A 19,919-nucleotide genomic window follows, 5' to 3' on the forward strand; every position below is an offset into this window, starting at 1 on the left:
GTTCAGGGGAAACACGGTGATGAGTGGATATTTGAGAGATTCGGAGCAACAGAGGAAGCTTTTAGAGGTGGGTGGTTTCATAGCGGAGATGTGGGAGTGAAACACTCTGATGGCTATATAGAAATTAAGGATAGATTGAAGGACATAATAATATCAGGCGGTGAGAACATTAGCTCAGTGGAGGTCGAGACAGTTTTATAGCCATCCTGCAGTTCTTGAAGCTGCGGTTGTGGCCAGGCCAGATGATCACTGGGGGCAAACGCCTTGTGCATTTGTGAGTCTGAAAGGGGGTTTAGTGCAGATGCTCAAGAAATAATTGATTTTTGTCGAAATCATTTGCCCCATTACATGGCTCCAAAAACTGTTATTTTTGAGGACCTACCAAAAACTGCAACAGGAAAGGTACAAAAATTTGTTTTGAGGGAGAAAGCCCAGGCCATGGGCAGCCTTACTTGACCATCAAAATCCATATACAGTGGAGCCTGCTCAATAGGAGCCAAATTAGTTAAGAATGCTGTTTCGTAACATATGGGAGGAACTCCTTCTGTGATACGGTCTTGTACAAGATTGACGAATTGTTATCCCAGGGAAAAAAAAAAAATTGAAGAACAAAGAGCAGAACCCAAGGAATCTAATCCACACCCACAATCCGCCTGTGTCATGCGTCACCATCAATGGCGGCAAGTTTACCAATTGTAATTTACTTATTTACTGTTCATATCGCAGCTATTGCCTATTGGATGATTTCCCGGGTCTTTACTATGACTAAGCGAATAACCCTCTCTCTCTGGTCCCACAAATTCTTCTTTTCGTTTCCCCTGACCGGGCTGGTCCCGCAAATTACCAAATCGATAGTGGTCCCGTTGCCAGAACAGTAGAAATCTCTTATAAACACGTTTTAAGTAAGTTAAAATAAAATTCTTCTCACGTATTTATCTTATATTCTGTAAATTACTATTAAAAAATAATTTCTAAACTAGTTATAAACTATTCCAATTTCAAATAGGCCTATTATTTGTTTGTCTTGAGGAATTCGTAATGAGCTAATTAAGAAAATTCATGACGTCAAAATTATAATATTCAAAGAAATAGAGCGAATTGAAATCCAAATGATGTAAATAATCAATCCTCAACTAAAGTGCACAGTTAAAAAAAACCAAGTAGTACGGCATAAACATTCTAGACAAATAATTATAAGTATAGAAGTTAAATCAGCCATGATTTGAAAATAGATTACACCACGGGAGATAACGAGACAGTAATGTTTTCAAGAATTATAATCAAAAGGTAGAAGTCTGTGCACAAGACATAGAAGGCCACTCTTATTATTGCCATGCATGCTTAAATCGATTATGGAGACAGTCATCCAGCGCATTTGATCTTCTCTCTGATGAGGAATTTTTGGACCTTGCCAGTTGAATTAACGGGCAAATCTCCAAAAACCACACTCTGAGGAACCATATGAGTTTCCAACCGAGCTTTACAAAACCTGATAATATCTTCCACGGTGGCGCCGCATCCTTCTTTCAGCTTGATAACTGCAAAGGGGGACTCTACCGTATGTTCGTCATATTTCCCCACAACAGCCGCATTCAGAACCTTTGGGTGGCTCAGTAACACAGCCTCCACCTCAAGTGAGCTCACAGCCTCTCCTTTTGAATATATCATATCTTTTGCCCTGTCCTTCAGTCTTATGGAACCATCCTTCTGCCTCGTTGCGAGGTCCCCTGTTCTGTACCATCCCTCTCTAAAAGCTTCCTTGGTCGCTTGTTGATTTTTCAGGTACCCCAGCATCATGGTGTTGCCTTTAAACATAATCTCACCAATGGTTCTCCCATCACAAGGTGTACTCTCCATTGTGTTTGGATCTTTCACATCAATCCCCTCCATCATCAATATGGGGCGCCCTTGATCTCCATAACTGAGTTGTTCCGTGGGTTCATCGCCTGAATTGGGTTTCCAAGGTCGCACCAATACAGGACCCATTGCTTCTGTCATGCCATATCCAACGTTCACATTGAACCCAAGTTCTGCTACCTTGCAAAAGACCTGGCATGGCGGTAGCACTCCAGCAACTGTGATACTCACACCCGGAGGCAGAGGCTTGTGCTCACTTTGTGGTGCATCTGCAATTACGTTCAACAGTGCGGGTGGACCGCACAAATGGGTTACGTTGTGACGAAAGATGGCATCAAACATGGCTTTCGCTGAGACATTTCTGAGACAAACATTGGTGCCACCCAGACTAGCCATTGCCCAAGCTAAGCCCCATCCGTTGCAGCGAAACATGTCCACTGTCCACAGAAACACAGGCATTGGTTTCATATCGAACCGCGAGACTGCTGCCGCTGAGTTAAGATGGCCGCCTCTGTGACTGTAAACAGCTCCCTTAGGAGTTCCCGTGGAGCCCGACGTGTAATTCACTGATATAGGATCGCATTCACTGCTTGGCATCCTGATCTTAAAATCTGCTTGTCCCTTTTCAAGCAGTTGGTTGAAGTGCAGGGTATCTGGCGGGAGATTCTTAAAAACGAAAGGTGGCTGTTTGTTATAATCTGGGATAACAACTAGCAGCGGAGGCTTACATTTTCTTTGGGACATTATGTGGAACGAGTTAAGGGCAACGTCAACGAACTGATAGTCCACAAACATAATTTTAGCTTCTAATTGTTCCAATATCACAGACAACGTTGTGGCGTCCAATTTGGTGTTGAGCGCAGAAATAACTGCCCCAGCCATTGGAACCGCGAAATGCAGCTCATAGTGCTCTGGAATATTTGGTGCCAAAGCCGCAACCTACTCAACGAATTGCAAATTGAGCTCTTTATGACTGTAGAATACAAATGTACTGAACGAATAATGCATAGCCAATCCAAATAGATCGGCATCAGTACCGATATATCAGTATCGTAGCAAATCAAAATTTTTAAATGCCAGAATATGCCATGTAGCATGTAGCAGCGTAGAGAGAAAGGACAAGGAAAAGTGGTTGGATAACCAAATAATAATAGTAGTATCGTTGGACAGTGGTAACCATCCAATGAGGTATTAATTGATCTGAGAGGTGATAGGCGGAGGCGGGACAGGGTAATGACTAGGATCCACGGGTGAGACGTAATACAATGAGGATGAAAGAGGGAGACACTAAAAGATATATTACAATAAGTAGGTGGGGGTAATTAACTAGTAGGAAAATTGCAGGTTAGCGGTGATGGCTAACGAATAAGACAGTGACATGGATTACATCAGAAGGCCGTGCCAAACAATGGTTTGTTGAAGATAGCGACATAGTTCCAGGTCAAAAAAAAGAAAAAGGACGGTGACAGAGTATTAATTAAACCATGCTTTCCTTGCCGACTAGTGTGTTCTATCTTTCGGACGGGCACGCTGAATCATACCATATACCAGCACTTGCCATAGTATCAGTATGTGTACTAAAGAGCCTGACGCGCTATGTATATGCCTAATCGATTTCCATAGTTACTAGGGGGTGTTTGGCTGTTGCCAAAAACATTTCTTAAAAGCACTTTTCCGCAAAACGTGACAAATTTCTCCACATATTTACTTTGTAAACCGTAAAAGTACTACCTCTAGTCTTTAGTATAAGATCCTATTTGACTTTTATCTTGATCCTAAATATAAGACCCTAATCCATTTTGTCTCTCATATTTATACATTTTTTTTCTAAGATAGCCCTTCTAACAATAATAGTTCTGGTTAATACACTTGATTAGCAAGGATATTTTAGGAAAAACAAGACCTATTTAGGACAAATAACTAACTCAACTTACTTCCTTAATCTCCTCAAATTTGTCAATTGACTCTTATAATTAGGACCGGAGGTAGTACTTTTGAAACCATGGTTTGGTTTCTATTCAAACACCCTATGTGTGTTATAGTGCGGTTTTGTAATAGGAGAGAAGCGATATTTAGCCTTCCCTGTGTATATTGAAACAAACAAGGACAACATGAAAATGCAAATCATGCTGGAGTTCTTTTTTTACCCCTCTTAATAAACCAAAGTTTAGGTGTCTCAGAGCTCTCATGACGGGTTAAGACATGCTTCTAGACTCAAAAATCTCAGACAGAAGCACTACAAGGTCAAACAAGAACAACATGGAACTGTAAATCATGCGAGTTTTTTTAACGAGAGATGCTTCCAAATAACTCGAGAGAGACCAAAAACGTGATTCATGCTGGGGAAGCTGTCTATTCAGGCACGACACATTCCAGTGTCTTGCATTAAAGTTATTCACAAACAAAGTTATGCTGCCGAGACAAGGCGGCCTCCTCTATTCATGACCAACGATGGAGTTGTCCTAATGGAGTCGATGACTATTGAAAAAGCCAAAGTCAGTATGCTTTTGGCCCAAATCACCATGTGGTGGTGGGATCAAATCCTGTCTCTACCACTTTCCTTATTTGAAAAAGAAAAAAAAAGAGAGAGACAAAGTCAGTGCGAGTCTCCTTTTTTTAAAATTTAAAAGGGGTGCTTACGCATACAGGCTGACATTGGCAACACGGTTTAGGAACGCGCTATTCAATTGGGGGGGGGACCATTCATCTGGCCAACATTTTCCCCACCGTCAACGGCTTACATTTCGCCCACGTTATTTGTATCTCCTTTACCTTTATTCCCGACGTTTTATATGAGAGTAACCAATTATCTTTAACACACACAAAGTACTACATTCCTAATTATAAGATGTTATCTGCAGTTTACAAACAAAGTCTTATAGTAGTGGTGACTACTAAGAGAAACGCCAATATATACACATATTTTTTCATCTATATATAGCCTGAGCTGGTATATGTATACCAAGTATTAGTCCTTGGTACATCTTAAACTAAGAACCGGAGATAGTATAAAGAAAACTGCTAATTAACTAATTATTGATTGCATGGTTGTTGTTATATATACAGAGAGATAAGCAACTTCTAGTTTGTATCAAAGTCTTTGTTATGTCTGTCAAATTATAGTTTTTTTTTTTTTTTCTTTTTCTTTTGGGTGGGGTGGAGATTCCGGAGAAAAGAAATGGAGGAGTGATGTGGAAACGGGAGGAAAAGAAAAGGGAGAAAGTGGAGAAGGAAGACCATTGACTCCGAATGTGGTAGCCAGCGTGCCGCATGCTGCGGTGAAGACCGAGCAAATAACGACACCATGTCAACGAGAGCCCTTTATTATAAAATTATTATCAGAAAATGTTGTAAAAATGTCCACAACGTGTTTTGTCCGCCGTCCCATTTTTCCAACTAACACGCCTTGGCTGGACGTATACGCGCTTTAACGAAGCTTCTTCCTCTCAGATCTCATCACCATTACTACGCAGCTTCATGCATCTATGGAACACAATTAATGGACCTCTGCAATCGCATCTGATATGATATCTATACATATTAATCGACGAAACCCTAAGGTCTTTGGGAAAATCTGCTTATTAAAACTAGCCCAGTTACCGCACACGTTCAGCTCAGTGGTACTCATATTTCCGGTTCCCATTAACCGGCATATAGTTAAGAGATATAAGCTAAACTTTAATGGCACGCCTCGTGATAGAGAGCTGAGAATAAGCAAGATGAAAGAAGGCAAATGAACTTACAATATCAGGGTGAGAAATCCCCAGATTGACCAGAGCAGAAGCGAGCCTGAGGCATCTTCCATGGGTCTCCTTCCATGCAAATCTGACATCACCGTAGACGACGGATGGCTTGTCAGCGTACACAGTGGCTGCTCGCTCCAAGAAAGTGATGGGCGTCAAAGGCACGTAATTTGCAGAGCAGGCAGATGGAACTTCCTTCATGCTCGTACTTCTCTTCATTTAGCGTCTGCACACACGGTGGAGATCATATGAAGATTTATTAGTGCAGGGTCTTTTTGGGCCCCGGCCCATCAAGTTCCCCGCCCGGGTCACGGGACTATCCGTGATTACACACGCCTCTTCTTAATCATCAATTGTATACTTAATCTCGCCCTATTAATTCTCTGACTCGGGATCCATGACACGTAAGTCAGGGCTTCCAACAGGAATCCACTGCCGGACCTACAAGTAACCCCAGCATATACGCGTATATAGGTACTTTTTTTTGTTTTTTTTGGACCTGAACGCGTGTATAGGTACTTAAGACTTTATGCATTAAAATATGCGGGTGAACTCCGAGTCGGATGCTTGATCTAAAGCATGTACCTTCGGTTTTCCTTCAACCAAAAGGGGGGGGGGGGAGGATATTGGGCACAGAAAAACAAAAAGAGGAGGGCACGTATAAATCATGCTAGCGTACTGAAGGTGGTAGACTTCAAGATGAGAACGCAAGTGGTGGCTTATAATGGAGACATATGTATCCATCAGATCAGCAGAATAACGCTGAGTAACAGGCGATATTGTGCATGATGATGAATGGGTGATTGTGACGTCAGCTCGCATTTACACACTGTCTCTGAGTTGATGTTGATAGCATGATTCACATTGGGTCAGGACACAGATATAAGATTGGTCGGATCAATCTGAATCGATCTGCGGGACTTATCTTTTGTTGAGGATCTGAAAATGATGACATATGGACAGCACCAGGCGTTGAATCCTTGCTTTAAAATAAGAGAAAGGCAAGTGGCCTTTTAATGTTGTCCCTTCATTTTTACGTGCTTCCTGACCACATGCGCGGTTGACGAGGCTCAAGTTCACACGCACGCACGCACATATATAGAGAGGAAGGAGCCAGCAGGCGGCGTCTTGTGTGGCAGTGTGTGGCATATATCCAGCGCCCGCTTTTTGTCGTTTTTTGTATATAAACCTCAGCTAAAGAAGCCGCGTTGCGTGACCGTCGGCTCAGGGTTAGGCAATTAAGGCATCCGTATATTTCAGAAAGTCCCGAGTCCTAAGAAACAACTCATCTCAGAAAGACTGGCCCTAACACTGCTGAACCCGGCCCCCTCCTCGGGCAAAGCCTCGTGCCAGCTGTAAAACTGGAGATTTCGCCATTTTCGGTGCTTGTTTTATTACTCTCCAATTTTGTCCCGTATTGTGAGTCTGGGAACCCGTCATTTTGAGTACACGATAATGGATAAGGGAGGACTCGACCTAATAGCACATAGAATACACAGAGTGAAGCAGTGGAGGAATAGAAAATTACTTCGTTCAGTCATTAATATAAATATCAGTTTACTAATTTGCATAGATTAATAAAATTTATTAAGCTAGTTATTTGTCATAATTAGGTATTATCTTTCATAAAATATTTTTGTTAATCATGTGTTTTAGCTATAGTTATTATGGAATCTTTAACATATATAACTACTATAAAAACTATTTTAAAAAATATATATATAAATATGAAAAGCAAATAGAATTAAAATCTTATATTTAGGATCAAATTAAAAATCAAATTAATTCGGGAATATAATTAATTAAAACAGTCCAGCAAAGCAGCGCGGCCCGTATAGGAAAATGCTCCGCAGTCACTCTACATGTTCCGTTTTTTGACCAGCACAGTCACTCTATATATTCAGATCATGTTCACTGCCTCTGATGGATATTAATCATCCATTAATAGTATGCCCGGCTTCCATTACTGAATTTGGGGATGTTGCTTTGCAACCAGACGCAGCCGCTTATCGATCCGCTGATTGGCCTCATCGCTAAATTAAACAATACGAAATGCCCAACGACCTATTCAAACTCACTCTGATATCCCACTTTTCTTTCAGACCCGCCCACTGAGAGACCATATATGATTCATTAATTTGACTTCACTTCATTTGATACCTATCACTTCTGTGAAGGTTGACTTTGCTCAGCAGCTACAGTTATGGCCACTGGGTAAAGCGATTGGGGGAATTACGCCTCCGGGTAAACGACCCGGCTATTGTTTCCACCGACCCGACTTTACGGCTGGAGATTGCCATATGTATGTGCATATGTATAGGCATGACTGGGAAGTTGGATCCCCACAAAAAATTAAATAAACAAAAGTCCAGCGATTCAAGCGATGACGCGAGACAGGCACGTGGACGGCGTCATATGATGACGAGTACGGAGTAATGAGCAAGCAACAAATCAAACGGCGGGGTGGATGGGGCCGAGAGCGGGGGCAGCAGCCTCGGGTTGACAATCGGAGCGGGTCGTGCGAGAGGCGGTTCGGCATATCTGGGTGAGTACTGAGTGGCGCAGCCCATGATGCTTGTAATAATGTATTCTCTGAGTGTGCATACTGAGTCAGCTTCCTAATAAACTCACATATACTCTGATATTTTTCCCCCCATTCATAAACTCATATATATTATCTTCTCCACTTTAGCTGGGGTGCGCGTATAGGAATATTTTAATTGCTCATGTCTATCAGTATTGATCCTGTTCTTTTTACATAATTATCTGCCTCGTCATGGCCTTTCATTTAAAACAATAAATAAAATAAAATCATCCTCATGATTTCAAACTTCCCAAATGCCAATGAAATCGCTGGTCTATTATTGTTAAAAGCAAATTATAAGTTCAGAGTTTTCTAATTTATGTGCGTGTTATGTAAAGCAACAACTCGCTGATTGTTTTTGAAGCAGTGAGTTAGAAATATTGTAAGCCATTTGGATATAGGTTTCACGGGGTTGTGTAACACGTTGCTTTTGAAAACGTATCCACAATCTGCCTCCAGGAATGCAATGCACTGAGCGGATTACTTGGCAAAGAAAGCACATCAAAATGATGAGGAGATAGTTTTGATTTGGGAGCCCGTCTCTCAGTGCCGAGACAGACTGCAGATGGATATGACGGAAGGATGTTCTGCAGGCGGTGCTAGTAACCCTTAGAAGTGGATTTTCAAGCTATAGCTTACCTTGTTTTGATGCCCCGGGGGGAGGTATCCACGATCATGCTTCTTTCAAGTAAATTTCGCACGTTCAGGGTGTAGAATTCTTTTTTTTTGGGATGCGGAGGAAAGAAAACAGACTGCTATGATATGGATTTTATCTCATCTGTATTCATTTTTACCAAAACTTATATAACCATTTTTAATTTATTGAAAAAGTTGGTAATAAACACACCTCTTTGCTTATGAAATTCATGTATAAAGTTATCAAACATAACTAGATCCAGAAATATAGCATTAATTTAAAAACGAGTTGACACGATTTTGTAAACTAAAAATATAAAAATAATAAACTTGATGATTGAGCTCATAAGGTCAATCAAGTTTACGGTTAGGATAAGTTTAAGAGCGAGTTAATATGATTTTGTAAGTTAAAAACATTAAAAAAAATGTTAAACTCAGATACTCAACTTGTGAGTTTGACAACAATGATCCTCCCATACTTAATGATATCCTAATTAAGGAGCTGATCTTAGTCTTAAATATAAGATATATTTATTATATTTATCATTATTTTTAAATTATTTCTGTTAATACTCCCTCAGCAATAATTAAATGTAACAATAATTTAATAATGCCACACACAAATTAATCCTGTATTTTTATTTTTTAATAAAATAATTTTAAGCATTTTTTTAATAAAATTTCATGCCCATTCTCAATTAAAGAGATTAGATTTTTTCCTTTGAGAAAAAATCCTAATAAAATATTAAGGGAAAATTGCAAAAAAAGACCTTGGAATTGCAAAAACGCAGATAGGGACCCTTGACAACTTCACTTTGGGTTTTGACAACTTCAGGGCATATTATTCTTGTCAAAACCCAAAGTGAAGTTGTCAAAGGTCCCTATCTGCGTTTTTACAATTCCAAGGTCTTTTTTTGCAATTTCCCCAAATATTAATATCGTTGTATTTTTTATGATTAAAAAAACTACAACATTTCATTCAATTAAATTGGCGTTAAGTTAATAGAAAAGATTCTTTCATTGGAGCTACGACCTAAGCGATATAAGGTACTCCTCCGGTCCTTATTATAAGACCCCATTTGACTTTTTATTTGGTCCTAATTATAAGACCCCCATCCATTTTGTCTCTTATATTTATGTATTTTTTCCCAAGATAATCCTTCGAATAATGATAGTTTTAGCCAATATACTTAATTAGCAAAGATATTTTAGGAATGACAACATTTATTTATTATAAATAACCAACTTAACTTACTTCCTTAATCTCTTCAAATAAGTCAATTGGGTCTTATAATTAGGACCGGAGGAGTAGCTGATAAGGATTTATTAATAACGGCTTTATGGCAATTTATATTACAAGTTTTAATATCTCATGACTTTCTTTTCTTGAGAAAAATATCTTATGACTTTTTCTTTGGAGGTAAAGTCTTATGCCTTGTAATCAGAGGCGTATGGTTGAACAGTAAGGACTCATCTTTTTTTAACCAAGATCGGGAGTTCAATCCCCATTTAAGCATGAAAAGCGTTAAATCTCTTGATCATCTATCATACCCTTCTAGGATACTGGATACTGGATAGTCTGCCTAGGATACTGGATGAGATCACTAAAAAAAAGTCTCACGCCTTGTTAATAACATGCTTTATTTTATGACAGGAAAATATTACGCCTAAGTTCTAGCTGGAATTTAAACTTTTAGGTGCTATAATTGTGAATCTATAAATTCCAGTTTGGAGATTATTCTAAAAAAATAATATCATATTATTTATAATTAATTAATTAAATTAATTTTTATAGTTGAATCAAATTAGTTAAATAGACTTTAAAACAAAGATGATATGTTTTTTTTAAGTCTCGTTATTAATAAGAGAGTATGAATTTTTTAAAATAATTTTTCAGTTTCATATTTAAATCTAAACATGAGATTTCTTAGCGACGTAGAGAATAGAAATCATTCCACCTCATTTCGAGTAGACAGACACTTATGATGCGAGAAGACTATAATAACTGAATCCTTAAATGGTTTGTCTCTTCCCGTTTTCACGTACTCCTCCAGTACTTATTATAAGACCCCATTTGACTTTTTATTTGGTCCTAATTATAAGACCCTAATCCATTTTGTCTCTTATATTTATGCATTTTTTTCCAAGATAATCCTTCTAATAATGATAGTTTTAGCCAATATACTTAATTAGCAAGGATATTTTAGGAATGACAACACTTATTTATTATAAATAACCAACTTAACTTACTTCCTTAATCTCCTCAAATAAGTCAATTGGGTCTTATAATTAGGACCGGAGGAGTATTATTTTTCCACAATTAATAATTACATACTTTTATTTAAAATATCAAATCTACAACTGAACATTATACATACATACGTGGACACACACACACACTTATATGTACGTATGTATAAAAATTGTTCATACGCGTGCGCGCACACACATAACCTATAGAGTAAGTTAGATTTACCTTAAATTTCATGCTATTAATGTGTGGGTCTCAAATCTAATTAAGAGATGTATCATACAATCAGCATATCATTTTTCATTTAAGCTCGTTGCGATAGATAATTTTGGTAAACAAAAACTAAAGAAGTAAAACACAGTATGGATAACGGTACCATGAAGTGAGAACGCATACGAACGGGGAAAGCAGGACTTCAATTTGCATCGGCGTTTTCAGGATGAAGTAAAAGTCAAGCAGTCCATTTTGACCAGCTTACTGCTTGAAAAGTCAAGAGAAGAAATTAGAAAGCAAATGCTTCTCTCTAGAGTCTTGTCCATATATAGAGCCTTCCAATTGCTCATTCCCTCACCCAACGTAAGCAAGGATGAAGGTAGCCAGAAATATGCAAGTGTTAGCCTTAGCCTTAGCTTTAGTGATGCTAAGAGCCTCCGCCGAACAGTGCGGAAGGCAAGCCGGCGGAGCTCTATGCCCCAATGGCCTCTGCTGCAGCCAATACGGCTGGTGCGGCACCACCAACGATTACTGCTCAAACAACTGCCAAAGCCAATGCAAGCCCAGCGGCGGCCCTACCCCCAAACCCAACCCTACGCCGTCTACCGGCGGCGGCGATGTCGCCAGCATCATCACCTCTTCCCTGTTCGAGCAGATGCTGAAACACAGAAACGACGCCGCGTGCCAGGGGAAGGGCTTCTACAGCTACAACGCGTTCATAACGGCGGCCAGGTCGTTTCCGGGGTTCGGGACCACCGGTGATGATGCCACCCGCAAGAGGGAACTCGCCGCTTTCTTCGGCCAGACGTCGCACGAGACGACCGGAGGATGGGACACCGCACCCGATGGTCGTTATGCCTGGGGCTACTGCTTTGTCAGGGAGGGCTCCAACACTGCCAGCTCGGGATATTACGGACGTGGACCCATTCAACTCACACAGTAATTACCGATCACTCTCTCTAGCTGCATCTCTCTTTATACATACTCATTAAAGATATATATGCTAGGAAGTAAGAACTTACTCGTGTGAGCTTTGATTTTGACACAGTGACTACAACTACCAGCAGGCCGGAAGGGCGATAGGGGTGGACCTGGTGAGGAACCCAGATCTGGTGGCCACGGACGCGGTGATATCTTTCAAGACGGCCATATGGTTCTGGATGACGGCCCAAAGCAACAAGCCCTCCAGCCACGACGTGATCATCAACAGGTGGACGCCTTCCGCGGCTGACACGTCGGCAGGAAGGGTGCCCGGTTACGGTGTGATCACCAACATCATAAACGGTGGGCTGGAATGCGGGCACGGCCAAGATCCCAGGGTGGCAGACAGGATAGGGTTTTACAAGAGGTACTGTGATATTATGGGACTCGGCTACGGCGGCAACTTGGACTGCTACAACCAAAGGCCTTTTGCCTGATTATTGCTTCTTCCTAATAATGAAGAGGGCTTTGTTCTCTCTTTAGCTCCTCACTTCTCACAAACTTTCTCCGTCTCATCTGCTTTCATAAATCCATGTACAACTACAAATTGTACTATATGAAATAAATTGCTGCGAGCGTGATGAATATTATTATATATCTGATCAATCACAATCTCAATTAGCACGTTGCACATGAAGCGAACAACAAATCAGACTTGGTCGCATGAGCTAGTTAATGAGCTTGAACTGATCTAACGCGCAGTGACTGTACTGTGAATGTGATACCCCTCTTCTGAATGGTAATAAACCAGAAACTACCTGCTTCCACATGCTTTGCATGGAATCAGCTGGTCAGCCTTTCATTATCAGCACTTGCATTACCTGCACTCAACAGATCACAGCCATTGATTTGATCCCTCCAATCCATGCACCGCATGTCTTGTGCCTTGTTTGAAAACCCCAAACCTTAAAAATTTGTGTCTATTTATTATATATTATCCCACTAATAATGCACCTCTCATGTCTTCTTTTATCTGTTTGCACTATGCAAATATATGAGACGCCAGTCCTCTCCCCCCCCCCCAAAAAAAAAAAATAAATCATGCGCTCTATATATAAGGCTTCAGTATATACAAAAGACATTTTTTATCATATATTCCTTTTTCTTTTTCCCAATCAAAAGATGTCGCATTGGCATGTTGTGAGAAATTGATTAAATTTATGACTAAAATGAATTAACTGCGCCTCATGCAGTGGCTGAACTGCGGAGAATCTGGATCCTTACATATCGGGTCCGACTTCTCTCCTCTGCCCTTGATCCACGTCGTTTTGACTAATTTAACTGATGCAGCAACCCTTCGTTCTTTCCGCGAGTCCCGTTCTTCCCCTGGCAGCGCCTCCGTTCTTCAATCATCGACCCAGATTTCACTTGAAGGCTAAAGTGAAGCGAGCAACTTCAAACCTGCAATCTTTCTGGCATTTTTCTCTCTCGCCCATTCAAAAATCAAAAGCTCCAATCAAGCTCTTCAATTGAATTTTAGAATCCACAGAAGCAGACTTGGCATAAGGTGCTCTGCTACCTTGGCTGGGTGCTCTTTTGCTTTGTTTCATGTACCATTTTACAACTTCTTCGAAAGATAATTTCCTCTTTTGCTAATTTTCACTTGTATTCATTCTATTACGGTGCCGTATTTATATACAAGAAGAGTTGGGGTCAGTCTATAATCTCACACCTTTTAATCTTTTATTTGTGCCCACATTTTGCTTAAAAGAGCAGGATTTTTAGCAAGTCATGAACAATTAGTTCAGCTGTGCGAACACTAATACTCATATATTGATGCCACACATTTTAATGTGGATATTTTCATATTGCCACATGAGATTTTCAGGCAAAACTTCTATGCTTCGATGAACTTTTGTTATTTTTTTCAGGCCAGAGGACGACATACGATACAGGACAAAGTTTCCATCTTTCTCTCCATCTCCACTATAGGTTATCAAGTTATATAATTAAAAAAATCATAAAAGGCTTGTTATTACTATAAGCAATTGAGTCCACATTCTCTTAATTTTTTTTTTTTAAATCTATCGTCATATGTAAATACTCACACACACACATGTACAGATTGAGGAGAACATGGAAAAGGGAGCAATGGGAGCAATGCTCTGTTTCCTATTTCCTTTGAGATTAAGTAGGGGTCTCTGACACAATCATTTGTACCAAACCTGAAACTAGTTGGAAGATTTGGAATTCTTATGTTTGCTCTCATGGCACAACTTTAAAAATTCCGTCTTCGATTAATATGTATGACTGTTTCGCTATTTCACTTGACAATCTATAATCTGTCAAGATCCTCGAAAATGCTGCTTTGACCTTAAATTCTTTGCGGCTTTGAGGTTTGGGTGCATGAGATGTACGATTTTTATGCTTGCCGATGCTGAGTAGAACAGCTTAGGCAGTACCCATATATAGACCCCCTTTGCTGGAATCTCTCAAAATTCTTCCCCACCAGCACAGCACATTCGACTTTCCCGCGCTGCTAGAGGAAGATGAACGGGGTGCGTGAAATTCAGTCAAGTCTGGGTCGACGGCTGAAGAACGGAGGTGCTGCTGGGAGAAGAAGGGGACGCGCGAAAAAGAACTAAGGGGTGCAGCGGAACTTGAAATCGATATGAAAGGCGCTATTTGAGAAGGTCCAATGACGTCGTTGAAGGGTAAGGGAGCCTGGGACGGGTAGTGACTGGACGGGAAGGATAGATGAGAGAAGCTGAACCCGTAATTATCACGCCATGCATGAAAACAACGACGATGGAACCAATATTTCTTTCGGAGCCATCATGGGGTTTCGTGCATTTGATTGCAGTTCGAATCAAACTCGAGGTTTCATGGAGGGTTAATAGGAGGTTTGGTATTTATACTGTGACTTCATTTTGATTTTTATCACTCAAAGTATAAGTTTTGATTTTAAGTTTTACTTCATTTACAACATTAGTCTTTATAGTCTAATAAGGAGCAGGATTCAAAACTAGCCATGTTAAGTTTGCTGATGTGTCTAACTCTGTTTCTTCTGCTAACATGGCATGCGGACGGGGCATATGATATTAATTTTTTTTTTTAAAAAAGTCATCATCTTCTTTGTGAAATCATGACATTCCGTCCAGCACTTCTCCGCGTTCTCTCACTCCCCTCGATGAAGAAGATTATCCCCCCTGACTCCTTAGCCCTTTCTTGGCATTTCACTCGACCTTGGCTTACAGGTATGGATTTGTATCGAGACGCGCTGTTTTTCTTTAATCTTCTTTGTGATGTAAATAACAGGTAACAACGCTCCAAAGTGAATCAATGAAAAGAGATGCTGTAATTTGTATAAAATTGGGGTAAGAACCTTAGAAAAAAGCAAAAGAGGAAAGTTAAGAGTTTTAGGATCTTTTATAATAATTCCAAGTCCTTCTTACAAATAAGAATCCCATCTTTCTTCGCTTACACTAGGGACTTCGAAAAATGATCATAAATAAGAAACCCATTTTTCTTTACTTGCATCAGGCCCTTCTCCCCCAACCACTTCAGTCCAGGAATCATGTTCTTTTTACATCATCTTCATTATACGTATGAATTCATATACAGGTATATAAATAATTTTATTCAATCAAAAAGCAATGAAAAGCTTCAAATTCAGTCATTCCACAAAATTGTTTTACAATAAGACTCACAGGTATGAGTTTACCGACATGTGCGCCACCTATCAGAGAGCTATTCTGAGAGTTTATAAGAAATTAAAGCTCTTCAAGCTTACAACCTTTAGATTTATGGTTATGTTTATCTCTGTTTCTTGAATGAAAACGGAGGTGGCTCATTGAGCAAGTAGTTCTCTTTTTAAATTTTTGTCCTTTAGGTTATCAATCATTTATAGATTGAGTAACCCGGAATGTCCATGTTATATTACAGGTATATGAACTCCATTGTTTGTACGAATCTAGTGGAGGAGCACACCGCAGAACGAGACGGTGATGAGGGAGGGATCATGAATGAGTCTAAGATTGAGCTGACGTTTGGCTCCTCAAGTCACTACAACTATATAAAAAAATGAGATGACGTAACATCTTAAATTTTACTTCAAGGATTTAAATATTTAAAAATTAAAAAAGATTCTAAACTGTTATTTTCTCCGTTTTACTCAGGGTTTTAACTTCAGTTTATCCTGAGGGATTTTTTTGTAACCTCTCCCGCCTTTTTTTTCCTCTTCTCCTTCTCTCTCTCCGTGTTCATTTCGCCTGTAGCATCGCTCGTCTCTCCCTTCTTTCTCTATCGTTTCAGATAATTTTAGTACGTAAAATTGCTTCTAATTACAAAACTTTTTTCATGAAAGTTATTCTACTCATTCAGATCTATTTAATGATAGTAATTTTGTATGGCTTAGAGAAAATTTTTGATATAAAGTTTGGAAGGAGTATTTAGTTTTGGTGAGCGTTAACCACAGTATTGTAGATCTTTTATAGTAGATCATTTCCATTAGTTTAGATTTGTTCATTTGTTGATTTTAGTCTTTTAAAAATTAATTTTTAATTAATAAATCTGTTATTTATGATATATATCATATTTATACTGATTAAAATTAAGTTAATAATTTATTTGGATTATTTGACATGTTATTGAGATTTTAATTGGTTCAATTTTATTTATTGGGTGATTGGAAGTTTTAAAATAATTATTTTAATTAAAAAGTTTACTATTTATGAAAAAGAATAGTTATGCCATTAGAATTTGGATTGGATTATTTATATATAAATATTTGAGGTACTATTAAATTTTTGATGACTTTGTTTTGAGGTTTAAACTTAAATGGAGATTTTTAGAATTTACAACATAATAATTTTATATTTAGAAATTTTGGAAAATCCTTTTTATTAAGGTAAATAATTTGGGGGTTGTAAATAAATAATTTCTCTTTGAGGAAATTTTAAGTTATACTTAATTTTTGGGTTATGAGAGTTGCGGGAATTTAGAATAAAAATTCAATTAAATTAGAAATTTAAATAATATATAGAAACTTAATTAATTAATTAATTAGCTTATATTAATATGTGATTCTATTAATTGTGTACTTTAATTATTGGTTGAGCAAATGATTGACCTTGTGGTAATCCTTTTTATTGCTTTGGCGAGAGGTAACCACTTTTCACTTGTTATACGTGCTAATATGTTGTTTGTGAGTATTTTGCTATTTTAGAATAGTATTTGTTATTTGGAACTCGAGTAGATATATTATAACTTTTGAGCTATAAAAATTGTCTTGTAGGATTTTTGGAATTGTGATAGAGAAGTTTGGAAAGATATATGATTTATATTTTATGGATTACACTGAGAAAAGATTGAGATATTTTTGTTATATTGTGAATGATTGGTTATTATTTGGATTTTGGATTGAGCCATACCCTACCACGTGGTAAGGCTGCGATTGATGCACATTGGTTGGCTTCTTCCTTCGTTCCTAGAGTAAGTGATAGACTTTTGTGGCTTTTTATTCGTCCTCCAAAGTGTGGGATAGGCCTATAATAAGAGATGGACATTTGTCACTACTTATTCATCCCCCAAAGTGTGGGATAGGCCCATATGTCAGATTAATCCCCTATAGTGAGAGACAGGCTTATGTGGCTTGTGTGTTAGCGCCCGTGAGCATTTGGATGATTGAGATTATTTGAATATACATATTTGTATTTTTATTGATATATAGATATTGAGATTTAATAATTATCCCATTCGACAACTCACGAACACATGTTAGTATGTATGATGAGTTGGAAAGTTGGTTACTGAGGCGTTTGCCTCACCCTGTGGTTTTTACTATCTTTAAGTAATAGTTCAAGTGATGGCCCATCAGGGAAGGCTTCAGAGGCATAGTGTACTGTTATAACCTGTATAACCTCCCTGCTTTTGTTCTATGTGCTTACTTGTTATATATTGCCACATAGAGCCCATATACTCTAATGCTGTAAACTAATACTTTTAATTGATACTATCTGATATGGGGGTCGTTGGAATGCCAGAGATATTTAAGACTTTGCGTATTACGCTCTTTTAATGGTGTTGACTTTTTGACTAATGGGCTCCATGACTTATATTAAAATGATTTATCAGTTCGTATGTTTGAAAGTGTAAGTTTGGTTTGGGCTAATGGTTGAATGATATTTTTGGACTTTGAAAATCCAAGGCCCAAGTTAATGATCGATGTTGCTCGTAATATAAGCTTATTTCTTTTAACTATGATAGCGATTTTAAAATTTTAAGGTTTCTTTTTTTTCTATCATGGTTAATCATTCAAATAAATTGTTAGATTTAATCTAAAATGGTTTTGAAAGAACGGTTGTCACAGATGATGATGATGATGCATAGTGAGAAGGCACTATGATTTCGCGAAGGAGGCAATGGCTTCTTCTTTTTAAAATTAAAATGACATGTCCAGTCAGCTTGTACAGCCAGCATGCCATGTCACCAAAATAAATGGCATTAGTGACACATTAGCAAATTTAATACCGTTAACTTCAGGCCCAAGTGCTTATTAAACTATAGGGACTAACATCGTATACGGAATAAAACTTGAAGGATTAAAATTTATGCTTTGAAATTATAAGGACTAAAATCAAAATGAAGGTAAGTATAAGAACCAAACATCATATTACCATTTTTTCATTTGACATTTGTTGATGATGGTAACTAATGGGCCACTCGTTTTATGGGCTGATCCGATGATCCAATTGACAAGATGCAGAGTGCTAACGGTAGTATAAATGGAACAGCATGAAGGAAATAGGGTTATGGGTCCCGAAACGGTGGGCCCTCTTGACGCTCAACTAAAGAAAAGAAAAGAAAATGATGAGCGGGCCTTTCGTTTTCTCAATATTTTTGGCCGACAATAAGCAGGCATCTAAAGATAATAATAACGGTGTTGGTAAACTGTTCCTTGATTAGGGGAGAAAACAATAGTTAATGAAGTTTTAGGGTTATAATTGGATCATTATTAGACAATAAAGCATAAATAAATGACATGAGATCACATGCGACTCACGGGTAGACATGCTTATGGTTGCCCAAAAACGTAAGCCGCTGCTCCTCCGGCATGGGCTTCAAGTGGTCCCCCTCCCCTTTTAAGGCTGCGGTTTCACAAACTCCCCGCTCTTCTCTTCTTCTTCCTCCTCCTACTTATCCAGAAATCTAATTTTATATTTGAGGTGGATGTGTGAAAGACATGGTTACGTTGTTTTACAAGGCCAAGTAATTCATATATAAACAGGATGATGAGTCATTCGCGCAGTTTCAAGCTTGGCTTGTTTGCAAGAAATTAAAGGAGTCACCGTCAGAGACTGCAAGGAAAGGTTGAGACAAAGATAATTATGAAATGAATTTGACAATCACAGAAGGGATTGGCCTTGGGTAGGTTTGAGGCTAAAACGATGATAATAATGTTGGCTTCCACGAAAGGAATATGATTGTCATTGGGGACGGCAGGGGAGGCAATTCTATGTATATGATGCAATGGAGCCAAACATAGAACCAGTTTTAATTCTGATCACGTTGATAAACATCATGGTACTCATTAAATCCTAACCATTCAAATTTAATATGAATGGTCGAGATTTAATATTTGATTTTTTTTAAAATTATTTTTCTTTAATGGATACAGAATAAATATTATTTCTTAACGGTAAGTTTTTTACAT

At 38.5% G+C, this 19,919-nt stretch overlaps 2 protein-coding genes across 2 annotated transcripts; one reads left to right on the forward strand and one right to left on the reverse strand.

Annotated features, from left to right (window-relative positions):
- Window positions 1–1,362: 1,362 nt before the first annotated feature.
- On the reverse strand, window positions 1,363–19,321 carry LOC114731549 (probable acyl-activating enzyme 1, peroxisomal). Its single transcript, XM_028918756.1, has 5 exons — window positions 19,269–19,321; window positions 18,998–19,041; window positions 17,560–17,563; window positions 5,601–5,781; window positions 1,363–2,796 (listed from the first exon to the last, which is right to left on the reverse strand). Exons 1-5 carry the CDS (start codon window positions 19,319–19,321, stop codon window positions 1,363–1,365), a joined length of 1,716 nt encoding a protein of 571 aa, XP_028774589.1.
- Window positions 11,656–12,883, forward strand: LOC114731544 (endochitinase A). Its single transcript, XM_028918746.1, has 2 exons — window positions 11,656–12,223; window positions 12,333–12,883. Exons 1-2 carry the CDS (start codon window positions 11,658–11,660, stop codon window positions 12,700–12,702), a joined length of 936 nt encoding a protein of 311 aa, XP_028774579.1. The 5' UTR covers window positions 11,656–11,657; the 3' UTR covers window positions 12,703–12,883.
- Window positions 19,322–19,919: the final 598 nt, after the last annotated feature.

The sequence above is a fragment of the Neltuma alba genome, unplaced genomic scaffold, assembly GCF_004799145.2.
Source record: "Neltuma alba isolate B1F8T4 unplaced genomic scaffold, ASM479914v2 tig00012836_pilon, whole genome shotgun sequence".
Lineage (NCBI taxonomy): Eukaryota > Viridiplantae > Streptophyta > Magnoliopsida > Fabales > Fabaceae > Neltuma > Neltuma alba.